General features: G+C 42.1%; 1 protein-coding gene across 2 annotated transcripts; it reads left to right on the forward strand.

Annotated features, from left to right (window-relative positions):
* The first annotated feature begins 211 nt into the window (after positions 1-211).
* sort1a (sortilin 1a) lies at positions 212-21,513 on the forward strand. Of its 2 annotated transcripts, none has more exons than XM_053652434.1 (21): positions 212-747; positions 7,387-7,446; positions 9,518-9,591; positions 9,713-9,815; positions 9,992-10,153; positions 10,333-10,406; positions 11,013-11,062; positions 11,171-11,298; positions 11,495-11,639; positions 11,911-12,066; positions 12,454-12,560; positions 13,228-13,330; positions 15,157-15,328; positions 16,740-16,930; positions 17,403-17,592; positions 18,016-18,132; positions 18,771-18,879; positions 18,982-19,094; positions 19,221-19,341; positions 19,422-19,479; positions 19,575-21,513. In XM_053652434.1, exons 1-20 carry the CDS (start codon positions 496-498, stop codon positions 19,440-19,442), a joined length of 2,448 nt encoding a protein of 815 aa, XP_053508409.1. In that variant the 5' UTR covers positions 212-495; the 3' UTR covers positions 19,443-19,479; positions 19,575-21,513. The 2 variants fall into 2 exon arrangements, with proteins under 2 accessions (XP_053508409.1, XP_053508408.1); XM_053652433.1 differs by having other exon boundaries at positions 213-747; positions 19,422-19,458.
* Positions 21,514-21,516: the final 3 nt, after the last annotated feature.

Consider the following 21,516-nt stretch of genomic DNA (forward strand, 5'->3'; position numbering starts at 1 on the left):
TTAAAACGTAAGTATATCATATTATTTGAACCTTTTTTCATGTCCGTTGTATTATGACCCTTCGATCACACAGAATTAGTGCCTGATGCCGTAGCAACCAATCAGCGCCCTCAGATACATCACCAGGGGGCGTGGCTAACCTACTTTCTGTCGCGCTATGCTCACTTTTAACTTTTCTCCGCCTTGGGCGAGCTGGGGTTTAAATCGACACCTGTGCTGTCCAATGAAATCTCGCCGACAATTTTAAGCGGCCAATCGCGTGCGTTAAGGTGCGTGAGTGGGCGGTTTGAATGGGCCAATCAAGCGCTTAGACCCCGCCTTCCTAATTCGAGCTGAACTCGCGCATCAGTAAGTGCACGAGACCGCTACGGCTCGCGACACAGCAGATATGTAACTGTTATACAGCGGCGGTGTCAACGTGAAGTGATGCTCGACGGCTTTTACAACTTTTCACAACTTTTAAACACACACTTGAAATAAATACTAGAGTTTTTAATGCTGTTTGGAGTAAATATGAGAGCTGTGTGCTGGCCTGTTGCAGTTTTATTTGTTTTAGCGGCGCTGTGTGTGGACTTTGAGCACGCATTGAGTCTCAGCCGGAGAGAAAACACGGCGCTTTTAAACCAATGGAAAACCGGTTTTAACGATTTAGTTGAGGGGAAAGTGAAAAGGAGCGAGGAGTCGGTGGGAGAGTCGTGTCGTTCCCTGCAGGACTATGAAGCCAGGCTGCAGGAGGACACACACACTGTGAGTAGGATTTGCTGTTACGCTTCTGGAGAACATGCAGTACTCTTGTTTAGAGATGGATGATATGTCAAGCGAAATATCGCGATATTTGTCCTCGCGATACGTATCCGCGATATTTGGGGGTGTAATGGAAATGGATGTATAAATGCACTGACTCCTGACAATACACCTGATACTCATAAATACTTTTTTTTTTTTAGCATATTATTTACAAGTATATAAATATGTGTAAAATACTGAGTGTTACGTGTAATAAAACTTAACTGATGGAAGGTACTGATGATCAGTCAGCCCACAACTGCTCGAAAAACTTTCTCACTTTTTTTAAATTTCCTGTTTCGTTAACTAAAATATGATTGGTGATTGACTTGTTCTGGATCACAAATGTTTTATAAAGTAAACATTTTTAATTTTTTAGTTTACGCTGTGCAAATAAAGTAAAACCCCCAAAACACCAGTCACTCATTAACTTAATCCATAACTCTGTCAGATGTGTTCCGGGTGCAAAAGAAAGACTGATTCTTTTTATTTCTCTGATTATATCTCGTTCCTCTGTCCTGTGCCAAGCAGTTTAGTGTTTGCTGAAACCCAAGTGAACGTGAGCGAAAGCCAAGTTGATCACCATGTGTGCGTGCGCTGAGGACAGGAAGCCAAACCTGGTTTCACAATCAGCCTGTTAGGTCAAGGTCCCTTTAAATACACTACATGTAAAGATAAATGGGAATCATCTCGAGTGATCAGTTGGGTTTGATTCTGGTTTTAGTGTGCTGTATCATATGTTCATTTTCACAGTAAAGATGAGGGACACTTCTACAGCTCCTCTATGTTGTGGAATAGTACAGTTTGTCTCTCTCTCTCTGTGTCTCCCTCTCTCTGTTTATCTGTTTCTGTCTGTCTCTCTCTGTGTGTTTCTCTCTGTGTCCCCCCCCCCTCTCTGTGTCTGTGTTTCTCTGTATCTGTGTCTCTGTCTGTGTGTGTCTCAGTGTATCTGTTTCTCTGTCTCTCCATCTCTCTCTGTGCCTCTCTCTTTGTGTGTGTGTGTCTCTCTCTCTTTCTGTATGTATGTCTCTCTCTGTGTCTGTCTCCCTGTCTCTCCTTGTCTCTCTCTCTCTCTCTCTCTCTCTCTCTGTATATGTGTCTCTCTCTCTGTGTGTCTGTCTGTCTCCCCCTTTCTCTCCTTGTCTCACCCTCTGTGTTTCTCTCTGAATGTGTCTGTGTCTCTGTCCGTGTCTCTCTGTATGTCTCTCTCTCTCTCTCCTTGTCTCACCCTCTCTCTCTGTATGTGTCTCTGTGTCTCTCTGTATATGTCTCTCTCTCTGTCTCTGTGTCTCTCTCTGTCTCTGTGTCTCTCTCTCTCTGTCTCTGTGTCTCTCTCTGTGTCAGTGTGTGGCGAATAGATCAATTAAAGTGACATGTAGAGATGAGCGATAGGAAAAATAATTAAACTGCAGTAAATATTTTATTAAAACGTCTGAACATTTTGACAGTAATTTGTCAGACCCACTTTCTTTTTCCACATCAGAAGAATTTGTGCTGCGTACGCCAAGCTGCCAAAAAACGGCAAAGTCGCACAGATTCCCGCTTAGCACAAACGTCGTTGATCAGCCAGGACATGTCTCCAACGTCTGTCAGATGCGGGTTTTTACAGATACAGATCTACCCGGTGTCAGGCTTCTACAGATACAGATCTACTGGAATCAGTCGTGCCGGAGTCAGATGTCTTTCCTTCTCTGGACATTTCAATCAGTGCCAAAGGAAACTCATTAGTTTCACGATCCACAGCAAAAATGAGCTCTCCAAAGAATGTGTGGAATATTGAACTTTCGATTCCTGACATTCTCAACACTTTAGGTGTGGTCTGTATGGAAGGAATTATGTTAAAACACGCACAGAAGAATGCCAGAGCGTCGAGGTGTCCTGCTGCTCTCCGGGTTTTATAATGGGACCGACAGATGGACGGACAGATGGACGGATTTGAGCAGGCTCTCGGTGCGCACACTCGTCATGTTTGAGGAATTCTTCATACACGCTCAGCAAGAAAGGTTCAGGCTGTTGTTGGGGTTTTTATTTATTTATTATTTTTTTCCATTTAGCTTTACATAAGGGCCACACATTAACATATTCAAAAAAAAAACTCGCAGCGGCTCAGCCGCTAACGACGAACTTTCAACAAGGAATTACTGTGAAATTTCACAGATCTGTGTAAAAGTCTTCAGAGGTGACGTACGTTGCATTCCACGTCACCTGAAACCACCTTTTCCCCCTAAATACTTCATATAAATGACGTGGGAGGTCTACAGTTCTACCTTTCTGTGTAAATTCTCCATGTAAATTCAGACACACCGGACTGCGGTGTTTACATGACTCACTAATACTAATCAGAATATCGCCAAATTGCGATAATGATCAGAATATTGATTTGCATGTCAACGTAATCTGAGGCGATTCTGAAAAATGGAGGACAGAAGGAAAGAGGGAATTCACAGTGTGCCTCCTTTATCACGCTGGATATGAACCGGTTTATTTGTAAATAGTTTGTAGGAGCATTTACACAAGAAATGTTGGGGGGGGGGGGTTTCCCCCCCGCCAAATAAAGTGAGTTTGGAAAAACATTTGTATCTGGAGTTTGTGTAAATTTGCAATGATCAGCTTCAGATCATTCAGTATTTATTCCAGGTTTTGATGTCGGAGATTGTTTTTTCGTTGTCTTTATTTATTTATTTATTTATTTATTTATTTAAAATTAAAATCTATGCACTGCACCTTTTTAAACGTCCATCATGAAAGTGTGTAACTATTTTTAAAGTTCTGCTCCTTCTCAAACAGTGGAATTTTATTTATTTTTAGGTTTTAACTTTACCGTGTGTGCTTTTGCAGTCGCGCACCTGTCTAAATGTTATTTTCTTTCCAGAGAGAAGCCTGTGGTTTCTGGATTCCTGCTGTTTAAATATTGTAATAAAAATTTTTTTTTTAAAAAAAACGAAGGAAGCCAAAATAACTTTATGTGCTCGTGGGATACGGGGGGGGGGGGGGGAGAGGGGGGAATGGTGTAGAATGCAGTGCTTCCAGGAACTGAGAATGTGGAAATGCAGAAGAATGATCGTTTCTAACTTTTACAGCGCGAGAGACAGGGAAATAAGGACAGTCTTACAAGAAGAAAACACTAAAATGTTTGCAGTTTGACATGGGGTTTAAAGTCAAAACTCTTGTCTGTCATCTCCTCTCATAGTGTGTGTGTGTGTGTGTGTGTGTGTGTGTGTGTGTGTGTGTGTGTGTGTGTGTGTGTGTTGGCTAGACATGAGATGATGTTACAGAGTCTCTCTGGGTTCAAAGCAGAAGAATAATTTAGCAGATATGACCTTTCACCCATGTTCCTCTCGGATGCCTGCTGAACATGAATGACTGCGTTTACATGGACAGCAGTAATCTAATTATTGACCTTACATGAGCCGTGTTTACATGAGTCACTTTTAGAATACTCCTGTCATGTTCCCGTTTTACGTGTTATAGAACATAATTGGATTAACAGCCCGCGTCATTACGTCACTGCGCCGCGCCGTCTGACGTCCCTCCAGAATTTCACTTTTCGACGTACAGTTGGTCTTCGTTATGGAATCGTATACAGTTTTGGGTGTTTTTATTTAATTTTTTACGAACGCTTTAACTGCTTGAAGCCGTGGGCTGCGTCCCAAACTGCGTACTTACCGTCTGTATAGTAGCCGAGATGCATGTATTTTTTTCCCCACTACAGGCCTATAGTAGGTAAATGTGCGGTTTGGGACACAGACGTGTTCTCTTGTTAGCCATCAAACGGTTGAGCACTGCCATGTGTGATCGTGTCCTGTCGCAAAATGCGGTGAGAACTCACACGACGTTAACAGTGTGATTAAGGTGTGTACGTGTCTGTAACACACGTCGATAATGCGACTAAAACAGGAATACTCCACACGTCTTAATTCCGTTTGTGTTTACTTCGAGTAGGACTTTAATCGGATTAAGGTCATCAATAATCGCTGTTTACATGCTAGTTTCTTAATCAGAGTATCGTCTTAATTGGGTTAATAGTGGATTATTGTTGTCCATGTAAATTTACTGAGTGTTAATAGTTTATCCTTCATACTGAGGGAGACGGACAGGAGGAGTGACGTCACGTCACAGGGTGTGTGTTTGTGGGGGGGGTGGATGGGGGGGGGGTGTGACGGTGTGTCTGTGGGGGGTGTCAGTGTGTGTGCGTGTTGGGGGGGGGGTGTGTGTGTGTTGGGGGGTGCGTGTGTGGGGGGGGTGTGGCTATGGATGTGAGTGGGAGGTGTGTTGGGGTGTGTAGCGGGGAGTGTGGGCGCGAGGTATATTGGGGTGTGTGTGGGTGGGAGAGGCGGTGGGTGGTTGTTTGGGGGTGTGGTTGTGGTGTTTGGCTGGAAGGTGTGTGGGTGTGGATGTGTGTGTGGGGGGGGGGTGCACGTTGCACCTGTGGCTGAAGAGAAGTGTCTGTTCTGTTCTGTCTCTCTCTCTCTCTGTCTCTCGCATTGTTTCTCTCTTTGTATACCTCTGTCTCACTCTCGTGCTTTTTCTGTCTCTCTCTCTCTCTCTCTCTCTCTCTCTCTCTGAGGGTTTTTATATTATGTTTGGTTCCTGCAGCCAAACATAACAGGTTATGTTATAACAAGGTGAGACGGGCGGTGTTATTCACAGCACGTAAAACAGAATGTTCTGGAAAAGTAGCTCTGGCAGTAGATTTGATGCAGGTGCTGTGAACATGCCGAGTGCACGTGCTGTCGGAGTTACAGGCCGGGTCTGGAGGAGACGGGGAGGTAAAAACCGCTCTGCATTTGCGAAACATGGAAACTTTTATTCACACTTGGAGTGAACGCAGCCTCGGCTTTCCACTGCCTTCTCCAAACATGCACTGATTTATTAATTTATTTATTTGCCTTCTATTGCAACAAGTTCATCCATTTAAATGCAAACCTGGAGTGTGTGTGTGTGTGTGTGTGTGTGTGTGTATAAAGAGAGAGTTTGAGAGGTTGTGTGCCCTTGGGGAACAATCTGGAATTGCAGAAATGCTGTGAAGGCTTTTTGCCTTCGAGACAGTCGGACTAAAGGCCATGTGGCCTGTAAAGGGCAGATGGGGTGTGTGTGTGTGTGTGTGTGTGTGTGTGTGTGGAGAGGTTTTCTGTGGTGTCCTAATTTATACTATGTGTCTTAAACCTCCATTCCATTCATTTTTACTCTCATACTCTCTCTCTCTTGTCCATCCATTTAGCCATCTCTATCTTTCCTTGTCTATTTTTCCATTGGTTGTTCAGTCTGTCCAGTCTCTCAATCTGTTTATCTATTGGTCTCTCTGTTTGTCTGTCTGTCTGTCTGTCTATTTATCGATTTATCTGTCTTGCCCTCTGTCTCTCTATCTGTCTTGCTGTCCCTCTCTCTGTTTATTGACTTCTGTCTTTCAATCTGTTTTGTTTGTTAATCACTGTCTATATTTTTGTTCGTCTATCTGTTTCTGTCTTGCCCTCTGTCTGTATACCTGCTAGATTGTTTGTCTGTCTTTCTGTCTACCTCTCCAACTCTTTATCGATCTGTTTGTCTCTCTGTCTTTCAGTCAGTTTATCCGTCTGTCTCTCCGACAGCCTGTGGATAAAATGTACGTCTTCTAACCTGTCTTTCTCTTAGTGTATCTGCCTGTCTTTCCCTCTCTCTCTGTTTGCTTTTCTATTTGTTTAGGATTCTTTCTTTCTGTCGGTCTCTCCATCTCTTTATCGACCTGTCTGTCCATCAGTCTGTTTTAAATAGACCTCTATTAATCTGTCTTTCTTTCTGTTGGTCTGTCTGTCAGTTCACCTTACCTTACAGGTCTGTTGTACCCTCTTCTGTCTATCTGCCTATCTATCTATTTGCCTGTTTTTCTGTTTCTCTTTCATCTCTTTATCTGTCTGTCTGTCCGTTACTCTGTTTAAATAAGCATCTATAGGCACCTTCCTTTCTCTCAATCCATTTATCTATTGGTCTGCCACTCTTTTCGTCAGTCTGTCTGTCTCTTTGTTCGGCTGTCTGTTTATCTGTCTGTCTTTCTCTCTCTGTTTTTCACAGTTCATGCCTGTCTGTTTCCGTCATTATCTGCTTATCTCTCTGTCTCTCATGAGTGGATGTTAATGTTTTTTTCCTCAGTGCCTCTTCTTTTCTCAGTGTGTCAGGCAGACAAAAATGTGGTACACACACACACACACACACACACACACACACACACACACACACACAAAAGACATTCCAATGGTGAACCCAGTGGTGAAAAGAAGGAGGGGGTTATGCTCTTCCTCAGTTTCTCGCGCTCACGCTCTCTGTCTCTCACACACACACACACACACACACTTGTAGGGGCTCTGCTGTATTTCAGCGTCTAGTTTTTGGGGATGAAGCACAGCACTTGATGTAAAAGTAAAGTTAACTCGTGTCTCTGTATGATTTGCGTAAAATAAATCAACAAACAAGTTTTTACTGTCGCCGGTGGCTGTTACCACGGTAACGCCACGGTTAATCCTCACCAGACACTCTGCGATGTGTTATCACAGCGTGAACGATAATTCAAAGTGTGCTGAAGTGTAACCTATCACTTGAACGCTTTTGTCCCTATGTCTCTTGCAGCGAGTCTTTAATGACGTGTCCGGCTCGGTGTCTCTGGCCTGGGTGGGAGATGGAACGGGGGTGAGTGTTTATCTACCTCTGCCAGCTCAAATCATTCACTTCTGTGATTTCTACAGCGTTCTTCTGCCTACGAAACACCGACCGCGCCTTCAGGAACACTGCCGAGTAGTTTATGTCAGAATGCAATGTATTGTTGATGTTGATGTTTTTACTATTAATCCCCTGATAATAATGACAGTACCTCAGGAGTGCAATATCCATATTTCATATACAGATTGGGTGTGGAATTAAATCATTAAAGCATATAAATCATTTAACATGCCAGAGCTTTCACTTAAATCATAACCTTCAGTTCTAAAGGATTGTTCGGGTAAATCGTGTCCCTGTTCGGCCTCGTAGTCCTCATAGCCTGGGGTTTTTGTGATGTCAGGTCTGATTTGTTATGAGGACGAGCACCTGCTCGTGAAGCGGAAGGGAAGTTGTTAGTGAAGTGGAGATTTAAGCGTGACCCGAGTGTCTGGGACACGCCGAGACGCGGTACTCGCAGTACTCTCGCAGTACTCTAACCCTTAAAGCTGTTCTTCCTTTCGAGCTGCGAGAGACCCGCTGTCCTCCTGAGCGCGTGTTTGCGTTTGGCTTCATGCTCTGAGCCTGTGGTATGCGACCCTTCCGAATCGCGAAACCCGGGGCGAATTGAATTTCAAATTCTTATCCTTACGCCGCGTTTTCCGGCACCATACTCGACACCGTATCAGAAAGACAGCGGATGTCGTTCTTTTAGTCAGCAAAAGATCCAGCTATGAAAATAAAGAATGTTTATGAAGAACCTGTGAGGGTTATTTTATTTTAGTGTGAGGAATTAAGCGATTTCCTTCTCTCTCCTTTTATTATGGGACGGATTCGAAAAGAGTTTTAGTGGATTAAATAAATACACTAGTATTTAGCAATAAGTAAAATAGCAATTTGATCGATGAAGAGTGCATGTTGGAGTTCAGCGAAATGAAAAACAAGCCTTGAGTCTTAATATTGTAAGAACGGTTTTCTAAAAGCCGATATTCTGTGATGTCTGTTTGTTCGACTAAGAAAATACATATCTCTAATAACTGCCTCAGCGCACAGCTAACGCCAGACTGCACTCTTCATCTGACCTTCTCCAGAACTGGCCCTCTCTCGCGCTCTCTCTCTCGCCTGCTCTCTCGCTCTCTCTCCCTCCCTCTCTCTCATCATCTGTCTGTTTTACTGTGTCTCTCTCTCTCTCTCTCTCCCTCCCCATCTGTCTGTTTTCCCTTTTCTCTCTCGCTCTCTCTCTCTCTCTCTCTCCTCACTCTTTCTCACACACACAAATCTGGGCTTGGAGTCACACAGCTTTGAGACTAATGACCTCATTCATACAGGTTGGCAGACTCAGGGGGGATCAAGCTGTTCTAGAAATCTAGATGGCCAAAAAGGCCAAACAATTATGTAATAATAATAATAATATTGGAATGAAATAAAAATGAATTTTTAAAATGTTTGTCACCCTAATTGGTTTTGTAAAAGTTCAAAAAAATTGTGTCAACAACAACAAAAAACAAACACTGTTGTCAAATCAAAAATCTAGTGGCAGGTTTTGTCGGATATTTTTAAATGATAAAGTACAAGAAAACAATTTAAACTGTAATAATAAAATTCACCATTGTGCTATTGTGGTGTGGTCTTGTAAGTGTAGGGTTTTATTTACGCAAACGCAAGGAGCTTGCTATTTTTCAAAATTGCAGCAGATTTTCTGAAGTTTTGGGCCAAGATGCGTCATGTGACGTCGTCTCAAACATGCGTTCACCCAAAACCCTCTTAGGTTCACATGCGTCGAACATGAGTGCAGCTAAAATGTCTCATTTACCAACAAACATCACTGTGAAAGACTGTGCAGAACTATTTCATTCGATTCAAGTAGTTCTGCAAAAAACCGAACAAAACAAAAAAAAACAACCCTGATTGGTTAAGCTTAGGATGGACTGATTGGTTAAGGTCAGGATGAGGGGTGGGGTTATTATTCATTCCTTTTCATTTAGTTTAGTTTAGTTTTCCAACAAAATCCAGCACATTATTTTGTTTTACTGTGTTTACACTTGCTGTATGTTCCTGTGTGCAGGTGTTGCTGGTCCTCACTACGTATCAGGTTCCGTTGTTCATGTTCCGCTTTAGCGATCCCAAACTCTACAGGAGGTGTGTGTGTGTGTGTGTGTGTGTGTGTGTGTGTGTGTGTGTGTGTGTGTGTGTCTAATAATCAAATGATTCAAGGATCCTTTGATTAGCATCGCTCACTAATAATAACCCTGTGTCCCAGTGAAGACCATGGGAAGTCCTTCCAGGACGTCACGTATCTCCTGAACAACACCTTCGTCATGACACACTTCGGCATTGCCATCGGCCCGGACAACTCCGGAAAGGTGAGGCTGAAACTCCTCGTGACCCCGGATGACCGTTATGTTCTCTTCGCTCATTCTCCTGTTCACCCAGTAAAAGAAAAAAGCATGTGTGGAAGTCTTATGCTGTGTTTTATCTATCTATCTATCTATCTATCTATCTATCTATTTATTTATTTATTTATTTATTTTCTCCCCAGGTGATCCTCACAGGTTATGTGTCTGAGGGACAAGGCTCGAGAATTTTACGCTCGCTGGATTTCGGAAAGAGTTTCACCCCATCCAACCTGCCCTTCCAAGTGCTGACGCAGATCACCTACAACCCGGAGAACAACAGCGTAATCGCTGTTATTAGCACAGTGGTGAGCTCGGGGGAATTGTATCGTTATTACAGTGTCATTTAAACGGTGTCATTATTTATTAGTTTTGGACTTTTTTTTTTTTTTACCCCCCCCCCTTTTATTCCCACATTATTGTTAAATGTGAATGGACACTGAGCTTCTGTGAGAGTTTTCACTCATGCTCCTTGTTCCTCCTGCAGTATGACCTGTGGCTCTCTAAGGACTTTGGGCTCCACTGGAAGAGGATTCACTATACAGTGTGTCTGGTGAAATGGTAACACACACACACACACACACACACACACACATACATATGTATAAAGTAAGACAATTCGTGTGATGTAAATCCCATTCCTACATGAGTTTGATTTTGTTCTGCTAGCTAGTGTGCAATTTAAGTGTAAATCCATTCCGTCTCAGAGCTGTTTTTAAAACGAGCTTCCTTTACGTTCTATTAGTAGTTTTCAACTACCTAAAATCTCCATATGACTGCGAGTCGTAATTACAAGTGAGCGCTCCAGAAACAGCTTAGATGACGCAGGGGGAAAGATGGTTTCAGTGGTCAGTAGTTTTACCACAGCGAGGAATGTTGGTTCGGGCTAATGTTGGATGTACACTTGGATGCAAAGACTTTACAAGGCGGCACATATAAGCGTTGCGTCAGGGACTGCATATGAAATCCACAATAATGTAGATTCCTTGACAGGTGAAGAACAAAAATATATAAATAATAAAACACACCCACCGTTAACACTGCGGAAATGGACACATATTAACCAAGCAGTGTTCAGTGTCCTGAATCTAAAAGGGTGAATTCTTTGATGCTCATTCGTGTGTGTGTGTGTGTGTGTGTGTGTGTGTGTGTGTGTGTGTTTTTTAGGGGGACTGCTGACACTCTGTTTTTCACCACAAACCCAAACGGCTCCTGTAGTGAGTCTTGTTCTCATATTGCCACGAAAAATGTCAAATGTGTCTAAATACACAGCTGCTTATTGTTTGTCCCTGTTGTTATAAAGTGTGTGTGTGTTGTACTGTAAGGTGAAAGGGGTGCGCTGGAGTTGAGGAAAACCTCAGATTTCGGCCGGAGCTTTAAGACTATCGGGAGCAGGATTTACTCGTTTGGTCTGGGCGGCCGCTTTCTCTTCGCTTCAATCATGGCTGCCACGGTACGCTCGTGTGTGTTTGTGTGTGTGTTTGTGTGTGTGTGTGTAGTTGGGCATGTCTGTCTGTGTTCTTTGTTAAACCATAATGTCCTTGTAATTACAGTAAAACGTGACAATTGGGAGAATGTGAAGACATTTAAATGGTTTTCACAATTTTTTTTGGTTGTATTTTCATTCCCTCTCTTTCTCTGTGTATCAGAGTTCGATGCGCATGATTCACGTGTCTGTGGATCAGGGTGACGTTTGGGACATGGCCCAGTTGCCGGACGTGGGACACGAACAGTTTTACTCCATACTGTCTGCCAACGACGACATGGTTTTCATGCATGTGGATGAACTTGGTGGTCAGTTTTGTGTGTGTGCGCATGTGCATTTACGCGTGGTCCTCAAGCTAGTAAGATTAAACCGTGTCATTAAAGTCCTCATTGTGTTAATCTTTCTTATTCATCTCCCATTATTCTGACAATATTACACTACCTACACTATGTATTGTATGAAGTAAGATTGAAACCTGCATTGTATCCTGACCTGGATAGTGTCTTGTCTGCACCTGAGGTTTAAATTTGATTGACGGTAACTCAAGGTTGTCGATTGCGTATCTCTCGTCCTCTCCAGACTCAGGGATGGGCACGATCTACGTGTCTGATTACCGAGGCATCGTCTTCTCCAAGTCCCTCGAGCGCCATCTTTACACGTCCACAGGCGGCGAGACTGACTTCACTGTCGTCAGCTCGCTCAGGGGCGTCTACATGACCAGCGTGCTGGCTCACGGTACACACACCCGCGCACACACACATGTGCGCACACACACACGCACACATATCTCCAGTCTGGAATGAACTTTCATCACCCCCACCTTGGACAAAAGAACATAACGTTTAATGAAAGTAGCATGCGCTTATTGGACGTTATTAATTATTACTTTTAGTTTTAATTTAAAAAATAGTCTACGTTATTTGTTTTAAACTGTTCTTATGAAATTCTCCATTTAGCTAATCTCTTAAAACGCTTTTTCTACACTCGCTTTCGGTCTTTCTTGTATCAGATGTGCTGGTTTATCTGCTGAGTGCTCTTCCAAAAAGCTCTGCGACAGGAGATTGTGTGTGTACTGGTGAGTCCTGGTGTGTGATGTAAGCTGGTGTGTGTTGGTCTGTCCAGATGGTTCTGTTCAGTCCGTGGTAACGTTCAATCAGGGAGGAAATTGGATGCCTCTGAAGAAACCTTGGAACGCAGAGTGCGACTCCACTGCAAAGGATCCGGACATGGTGAGAGTCCTTTTAAACAAACAAACACACACATGCAGACGCTGCAGATCTAGTTTAGAGGAATATATTAGTGTAGGTGGTTCACGTTCGGTCAATTTAGGCTTGCACCAAGAGCAGGAACGATGTCAGTGAAGGTCCTTGCCAGTGAAGAGTCATTTTGCATATTTTGCTTGAGCAGAGTAGTTCTAAAAGGGCTATTTAGGGAGAATATACACTGCCAGACACATATTTGTAAATTTGTTGGACTGAAGCCATGCCTCCTTCCTTAATGGTACTGTGCGTGTGTGTACTGCCAGGTACATCGATGGGAGACAGATGCACAGTGCCAGAGGAAGTTCATGATGAAACGCTGCTAATTAATGAAGGATACTAATATTAGATCTGCATTTGATTCATACAGAGACACCTGAATTCATTCCGTCACCTTCGCCGTTTAACTTGCCTTCGCAGCGACTGTGATTAGGAGTGGAAGAGTCTTAAATCATAGCGTCATGCAAACCGTGACTCTTTATAGCTATACGAGGCTAGAATTGTGCATTTATTCAGCAGTCTGTGATATTGCATGGAGGAAATGGTCAATTGTGTGGGATGTACTCTCTCTCTCTGTGTGTGTGTGTGTGTGTGTGTGTGTGTGTGTGTGTGTGTGTGTGTGTGTGTGTTGCTATAGTGCAGTCTCCATATTCACGCCTCCTACAGCACATCGATGAGGCTCACCGTGCCAATGCTGCCGCTGACCGAACCTAGCGCTGTTGGTCTCATCCTTGCTCATGGTACTCGCGCACACACACACACACACACACACACACACTTGCTGATTTCTATCTGTAAACCACCTACTGTATATTCTGAACTATGGAAAATCTTTATCCATGTTGCTTTGTTGTTCAGTTGCAATATTGTACCACACATTTTAATTTATGGCATAGAAATACACACATAGAAGAAAAGAGAAACATTATCATAATTTCGCATACTGTCCATACTAAATCGTATCTGAGATGAGGTTAGTGTGTCCCAAATCTTACGTATGTTTAAACGAGTATCCCGAAGGTACCCGGATGGTCTACGATTTCTGCTAGATTTTTCCGAGTGTGGATCCGTGGACACCGTTTCAGCTGATATTACTCGCAAACTCCTTGCATGAGGGAGGAGGAGCTTTGTGAAGGATCGCTTCGCTGAATTCAAGCACGTATTTTTAGAGAGGTGTAAATGAAATGTGGGAAAATATATCAAGGGAACGATCAATTTTATACAACCCCAATTCTGAAAAAGTTGGAACAGTAAGGAAAATGCAAAAAAACAAACAAACAAACAAAAACCCTAGAGTCATTTGAAAATTCAGTTTGCTCTGTACTATATTGAAATCACATTATTAACACATTATTTGATTTTTTTACTTTGTGAATTTGATTTATTCTTGAAAATATACACTCATTTCAAATCTGACTACTGTAGCACACTCCAAAAAAGTTGGGACAGTCGACTGTTTAGCACTGTGTAACATCGCCTTTTCTTTTAATAACACTTATTAGGCATTTGGACGCTGGGTGGAGATACCAGTTAGTTAAGTTTAGCAAGAGGAATTTTCCCCCATTCATCCATTATGCATTTCTTCAGATGCGCAACTGTACGGGGCCTTCGTTGCCTTATTTTGCGCTTCATAATGCGCCATACATTCTCAATAGGAGACGGGTCAGGACTGCAGCAGGCCACGCTAGCACCCGCACTCTCTGCTTATGCAACCATGCAATTGTAATCTGCGGAGAATGTGGTTTGGCGTTGTCCTGCTCTGGATGGCAGCATATGTTGCTCTAAAATGTGTGTGTATATATATTTCTGCATTAATGGTGTCCTCACAGATGTGCAAGTTACCCATACCATGGGCACTGACACATCCCCATACCATGACGGACGCTGGCTTTTGGACCTGACTCTGATAATAGTTGGATGGTCCTTTTCCTCTTTGGCCCGGAGAACACGACAGCTGTTTTATCCAAAAACTATTTGAAATATTGACTCGTCGGACCACAAAACACGACTCCACTGAGCTACTGTCCATCTCAGATGAGACCGAGCCCAGAGAAGTCGGCGGTGCGTCTGGACAGCATTGATGTATGGCTTCTGCTTTGCATAGTAAAGCCTTAACTTGAATCTGTGGATCCATCCATTACAGACTCATGACAGTTTTTAAGACGGTGACGTCTGAGGGATCGGAGATCACGCGCATTCAGAAGTGGTTGGGCTTGTCTTTATATGTTGGTTTTGTTTTTTTTTTTTGTTTAAATACAAGTCAAAGTACATTTACATATCACTCTTCTTTGTTTTTGTTTGAATTTTCCATTCTGTCCCAATTGTTTCCTAATTGGGGTTGTAGTATAAGTTATATAAGGAATAATGAATGAAGAAAAGCTGAAATTCAACGAGAAGTTTGTTTACGGTGACCGTGTTCTCTTCCGTTACGTGACGTGTTTGTCTTTTACTACACACATACTTTTAGTACATGGTATAAGTAGATGAATTGAGATGCAGCGCTTGAGATGGTGTAGATCTTTGCTCTAGCTCTTAAATAGACTTTGAGTGAACCTTTCCTCCTCAGGCAGCGTGGGGGACGCCGTGTCCATCATGTCTCCTGACGTTTACGTGTCTGGTGACGGCGGGTACACGTGGGCGCGAGTGCTCAAAGGACCGCACCATTATGCCATCCTGGACTCGGGAGGACTGCTGGTGGCCGTGGAACACAATCCCGTCCAGCCCATCTCGCAGATCAAGTGAGTCCTGATGCATACACCCGGTGCCAAAAAAAAAAACCAACCTAAAAAGACATATTATTTTGGAATAAACCACGAAGGACCTGTTCTTGTTCTTAAACGACGAAAAAGACAGGAATCTTAACATTGACTCTCGTTTATAAAATCTATGAATATGCAAATTGTAAACCCCACATGCCCCGCCCCTTTCTTCTGCTTCTACCCACCCATTTCATTTCATGGGCTGTATTTGCATACTGGAACATGATTGGCTCTTGTAGTTTATGACGCAGTAACATGCGTTTGCATGTTGTGTTGAACGCTGACTCAGACTTTCTTTTGAGAGGTTTTCATTTTGTCCAGTCTGTGTATTTAAAGGAATTCTCCTGAAAGTGATCTAACAGTGAAAGTACACGTTTTATTAAATTTAGAGAAGCAGAGGAGGACAGACGCAAGCTCAGTCGCATGAGGCAGAGACTCGGCAGAGTTACTAAGCGTTATTTATCTGTGGTGGTGGCGGCTGTGTTGAAGTCGCTCAGCAGTGTGTCGCAGCCGGAGACGATACGGTTTGCTCGGACTAACAGAAGCTCTTTGTTCACAGTTGACAGTTTGCAGAGCTCTGGTTCAAAGGAAGCACTGATGTTAATTCACACTGTGAGGGAAAATAAGGCAGAACACATTTAGTTGCGTCTCACTGACCAGAAAATATGAGTATTTCTGTCTGTCTGTGTGAATTCAGCACTAACTCAGCAGACGGTTTTATGGTGATCTGGTTTTCATTTTCGAATTGCTGGTGATTAATATGGCACAAACAAGTCATTCATTTTCTATTGATGATGTTGTTGTTACTTAGTTTTCTGTGCACATCCCCCCCCCACCCCCATCACCCTTTAATTTATTTGACTGAAACTGAGTTAAATGGATGAAAACGAGTCAATATTACATGATTATAAATGGACTGCATCGTAATAAACATTTTTCTTAAAACACTAAAACGCAGAGTTATTTTTTTTTTTTAAACTGTAGATTAACACGGAATTAAATATGTATCAGTTTTGAAAGTAATGTGTGTGTTCTGGCCTAGCACTTGGCTGAAAATTGAAGCTAAGAGTAAACCTTGTGCTCTTTGTGCTTTCTTTTTATTATTTAATGTGTGTGTGCGTGTCTATATATATATATATATATATATATATATATATATATATATATATTTGTTTATTTATTTAATATATATGTAATATATATTCTTTGGCCATTTTATTTTCTTGCCACTATCTCCATTTAACTTCTAAACTACATTTCTGATTTTATTTGAATTAAACTGAAATCTTACCCTGCTCTTGTTCAACTGTTTTTTTTTTGTTTGTTTGTTTGTTTGTTTTTTTTGCGGGGGGGGGGGTTTGCTTTTCCTTCCGCCTTTTTTCACTGTCAGGTTCTCCACGGACGAGGGCCAGTGTTGGCATGTATATAACTTCACAGACACGCCACTGTACTTCACGGGTTTGGCCTCGGAGCCTGGAGCTCAGTCCATGACCCTCAGCCTGTGGGGTTTCAGACAACCGGTGTTCAGCCAACACTTAGTGTCCATGACTATAGACTTCCACCAGCTGCTCTCCAGAAACTGTGAGTGTATGCGAGAGCGCGTGTGTGTGTGTGTGTGTGTTTGTGTGTGTGTGTGAGAGAGGCTTGCATTATCACTGCAGGACTGCAGAAGAACACTCCACATATGTTTGAGTACATGCATAATGCCACGTACATATGCGACTAAACTAAAAGAACTGTCTAAACTCTAAAAGAAAGTGTCTTATTGTGAATGTCACACAACCGTGCACATACAGTATTAAGTGCTCTTATAATATCGCATAATACTTATAATAATATAGTAGTGGCATTTTCCCTGAAAGGGAATTTTGAGTTGTGTGCTTTACTAAATAATTCACAAATATTTAGAGGCTGTGATTAATCTAGCGAACACACTGCTTTGGAGTCTAGTGTGTCTGTGTTTATAGTGTTTCTGAATGCTTTAAATTCCTCACTCATCCTTGACTCTCTCCTCTCTCTCTCTTTCTCTCGCTCGCTCTGTCTCCCCCTGCAGGCGGGGAGGAGGATTACGTGCAGTGGCTCGCCCATTCCGATAACACTGGCAACCCGAACGATGGTTGTGTGCTGGGATATAAAGAAACGTACTTACGGCTACGCAAAGACTCGGCATGCCGAAACGGGAGGGATTTCGTCGTCACCAAGCAGCCCACGCCGTGTCCCTGCACTCTAGACGACTTCCAGTGGTGAGAGTTGGTTTAGATTGAAGTTTAGAAACGTTTCGTATGGTTGATTTTGGGGGGGGGCATAAACATTATTTATATATATATATATATATATATATATATATATATATATATATATATATATATATATTTTTTTTTATTATTATTATTATATATTTTTTTTTTTTTTTTTTTTTTTTTTTTTACATAAACTTGCGTAAAGGCATCGTTGAAAAATCACTGGGGTCCTTGGAATTTAGAGAATGGTGCTGGTAAATAAATTGGTGGATGAAATGGGTAATAAATAAACAAATGAAACTGGTAAAAAGGAATCACTACTGAAGGAAAGGCATGAGAGAGACCGCTGAGTCTGGTCTGTATAATGCCTCTCCTCTTCCACTCCCCAACCCTGGGCTTTTTTTTTCTTTCTTCTCAATCCTGCAGTGATTTTGGCTACTACCGTCCCGTGAACAGCTCCGAGTGTGTGGAACAGCCGGAGCTGAAGGGCCACTCGCTCGAGTTCTGTCTGCATGGCCGTAAAGAGCAGCTTCAGACTAGCGGGTACTGCATAGTCTGTCATTCATTATTGTTTTATTATGTGTTTGAACATTAAATGTGCTGCGTATGAGACATGAAGCATCAGTACCTCGACAGTGACACTGTTAATGTTATGTGCTATATCCCAACGTCTTTCCGATGGCGTACTGATAATGACGAGTGGAAAACTATTACTCGTACTTCAAGGCAGATTGGGTTCATGGATTTTCATGAAATCATTCATGATTTTCAAATGTTTGAAGGGTTTCAAGTAATGCTCGAATGAGTTCATGCCATGTTTCCTCCAAAATACCAAACGGATAACCCTTTAATCCAAACCAAATAAAAACACTAAACACTTCTGTCATCTGTCCTTTTGTCTAATTTGTACTTTGATTGGACAATGTGTGCTCGTTCTATCTACTTTGAATTTCTCTTCCAAAGCCGCTTTGAGGGGGGAAAATGATGATGGAGTAAATAATCCACTCATCACGATTGTCACTGATCGGCTGTGTAAAATCTGCAGTCTGGATGAGAGAGAAATCAGCCTCAGCCTCACTTTTTTTTTTTTTTTTTTTTTTTTTCTTTTTCTTTCCCCAAACCCTTTTGCCGTTTTTCATACGGTCGTTATTTTTCCTCATGCTTTGTGCTGTGCGGTACAGTTACAGGAAGATCCCAGGAGACCGGTGTGAGGGAGGCACGCAGCCGGAGAGGAAACTGATCGACCTGAGCAAGAAGTGCGTCAGTAACCTGCTTAGTCCAGAGCTTCTGGTGAGAGATCTGTACTTTTTAATGCTAATCAGTGTTAACTGGAATCTGGACACAAGTTAGAGCCAAATGTCTAGGTGAGCTTATCCGCTGCATGTTTATCAGTCAGAGTCTCAGTCAGGAAGCTTGGCTCCTGTAGTGTCCGTCATCATCCTGGTTCTGCTCGTCTGTGCCGTGGCTGGGGTCCTACTCGTCAAGAAGTACGTGTGTGGAGGAAGGTAAGATCTGACTGAATTATATAAAGCGAGTGGAATTGAGTTGTGTTGTCAGTTATCAGTTTGATATTGACACACCTATGTGTGTGTGTGTGTGTGTGTGTGTGTGTGTGTGTGTGTACGTGTTAGGTTCCTGGTGCACCGTTATTCAGAGATGCAGAGGCATGTGGAGGCTAATGCCATTGAAGGTGTGGACGACGTGGATGCTCCAGAGGAAGACAAGACTCATTACAATGAGGACTCAGACGAGGTATCAACACCAACACTATTTTGAGCTGTATTACATTTTTAACATAACTATTCTGAAAAGGTGTTTTTGTGTTTCTGTAGGACCTTCTGGCTGGAAATTGAGGCAGGAATTTCTCAGGTAGTGTCCTAAAGCTTACTAGTGAGTAACTGGAATGCCCTCTTCGGTACCCTCTTCGTGTGTGAGATCAGTAATGTTCGATTATTTACGTGTCTTCATTCTCTGATTGGTGACAGGTAAACGTTAAACCCCGTGTGGGGATAGTGACAGCCCGGACCAGTTTACTGAAGGATGAGGAAACGAAAGTGTAGACTTTTTTCAAATTAATTGGTTCCAGCCACTGGACAGGAGGCAGTTGGAGGATTTTTGTGACGAGGGTTTTCTTTTTGGACGCCTCTTTATTTTCCTCTTTGTGTGTTTCTTCTTCGGCAGACTGCTTCACTGGTTGTAGTTTGACGTTTGTTTTCTAGCAAGTCAGATTTTTGATAAATTTTCATTCCTTTAAAACTCAAGGATTGTAATGGTTATGGTGTAGGGTTTCACTTTACTGCAAATATTAGTAATAACATGAGATCACAGAGCTTAAAGGACTAGTTCAACCTAACTTGTGATTACAACAAATACAAATTTCTAAATGTTTCCCTGTACTGAGAAAAGAACTCAAAGTTTCAGCGTAAAGGTGTAAAGATTAAATAAATATAAAGAACGTAGTTCTGGTCGCATTACGTCTTCCTGTATCCATGTGGCATGAGACTCTCAGAGCTAACTCTGATCGTATTCTAATTCTTCCTTCTCATAAAGGACTGAATAATTCCTGACTAAACTTTTATTGACGCACCAGCAACTGCCCTTAGACTTCCATTTATAAGTGAGTTTGGCATAAACAAGCTTTCTGTTACTTTCTCGGTGCAGGGGTGGGGGGATTCAGTGAAAAACCCTGAATTATTTTGTTAAATGCAAACTGTTATAGGGACAGAGACAACAAAATATAATATAAGCTTGTGAGGACCTTTAGACTTTTGATTGACACACCAGTGCCATTTTTATACATGTATTTCTTTTTATATATAAGAATTCAGCCTGAGTAATTAAAGCAGTATTGCAAAACAATAACAGTTCATTAAGCTAAAGTTCAAGGAGTGTGTTCATGTTTGTACAGGCTAGACAACAAGCTAAATGGACATGCTGTGCAACGATAGCACTTGCATTGCTTCTAGCTCTTTCCCTGTTACTTCCTTGGATGAAGGTACTTTCATACCTGCACTGTGGGTTTTTACTGATGACCCACTAAGCTCGTTTTATTGTAAAATAAGCTAAGAGTTTCTAAGCAGTTGTGCACTAGCAAAAAAAAAAAAAAAAAAAAAAAAAAAAAGCTCCTGATGGCATAAGATGAGTGTTTTTTTTTTTTTTTGTACGATTTTGTAGTAAGTAATACACTAGGCGAAATGAATGATAAGGGAGTTTGAGAACGTATGTTTTTACTACGCAAAGGTATAATACTTTTCATAGCAATAATTAATCGAATGACTATTTGTCTAATCTTAACTACGACACGGTGTGTGATGTGTAAACCCGACAGTATTGGGCAACAATGCAATGTATGTATGTCAGTAATTAGCTCGATAAAGGGCCACTTTTATTTCAGATTTTATGCCAGTCGGGAAATAAAACCCACAAGGCCAGTCGGTGTAAGACTACGATCGATTTCGGTGCACAGATTTGTCAGGAGGGCGTCTGCCCAAATAAGATGTGAATACAGTACGTTTTATGGTACTGATTTTTTAATAATGCACGTCTCAGGGGCCCCTGGTTTTCACCTTCAGCTTCAAAATGTGATGAGAAAAACCTTGAGTGAGTTTCGGTGTTTGATCGCTGGACGGATTTGTCAGTATTCGGTATTTTTAATGCTACTGGGGTAATTCAGAGAATTTACAGCATCTGTCTTTGAATGTAAGGGGAGTAAACACGACGTTGTAATTCCAGTGCTGTAAATAAGATATGTACAAATAAGCTACTGTTCGTAACTACATTTCATATGTCTGACGTCTCAATCCAAGTCTCGGAAACCCATTCAAAATGTAAAGCCTTGATTGAGAAGATTTTGTTGTCTTTATTTGTTGTTGGTTGTTGTCCCCCCTCACCCCCCCAATCAGAATAAAGAATTTAAAACACCTATAC

Source organism: Ictalurus furcatus, chromosome 21 (assembly GCF_023375685.1).
Source record: "Ictalurus furcatus strain D&B chromosome 21, Billie_1.0, whole genome shotgun sequence".
NCBI lineage: Eukaryota > Metazoa > Chordata > Actinopteri > Siluriformes > Ictaluridae > Ictalurus > Ictalurus furcatus.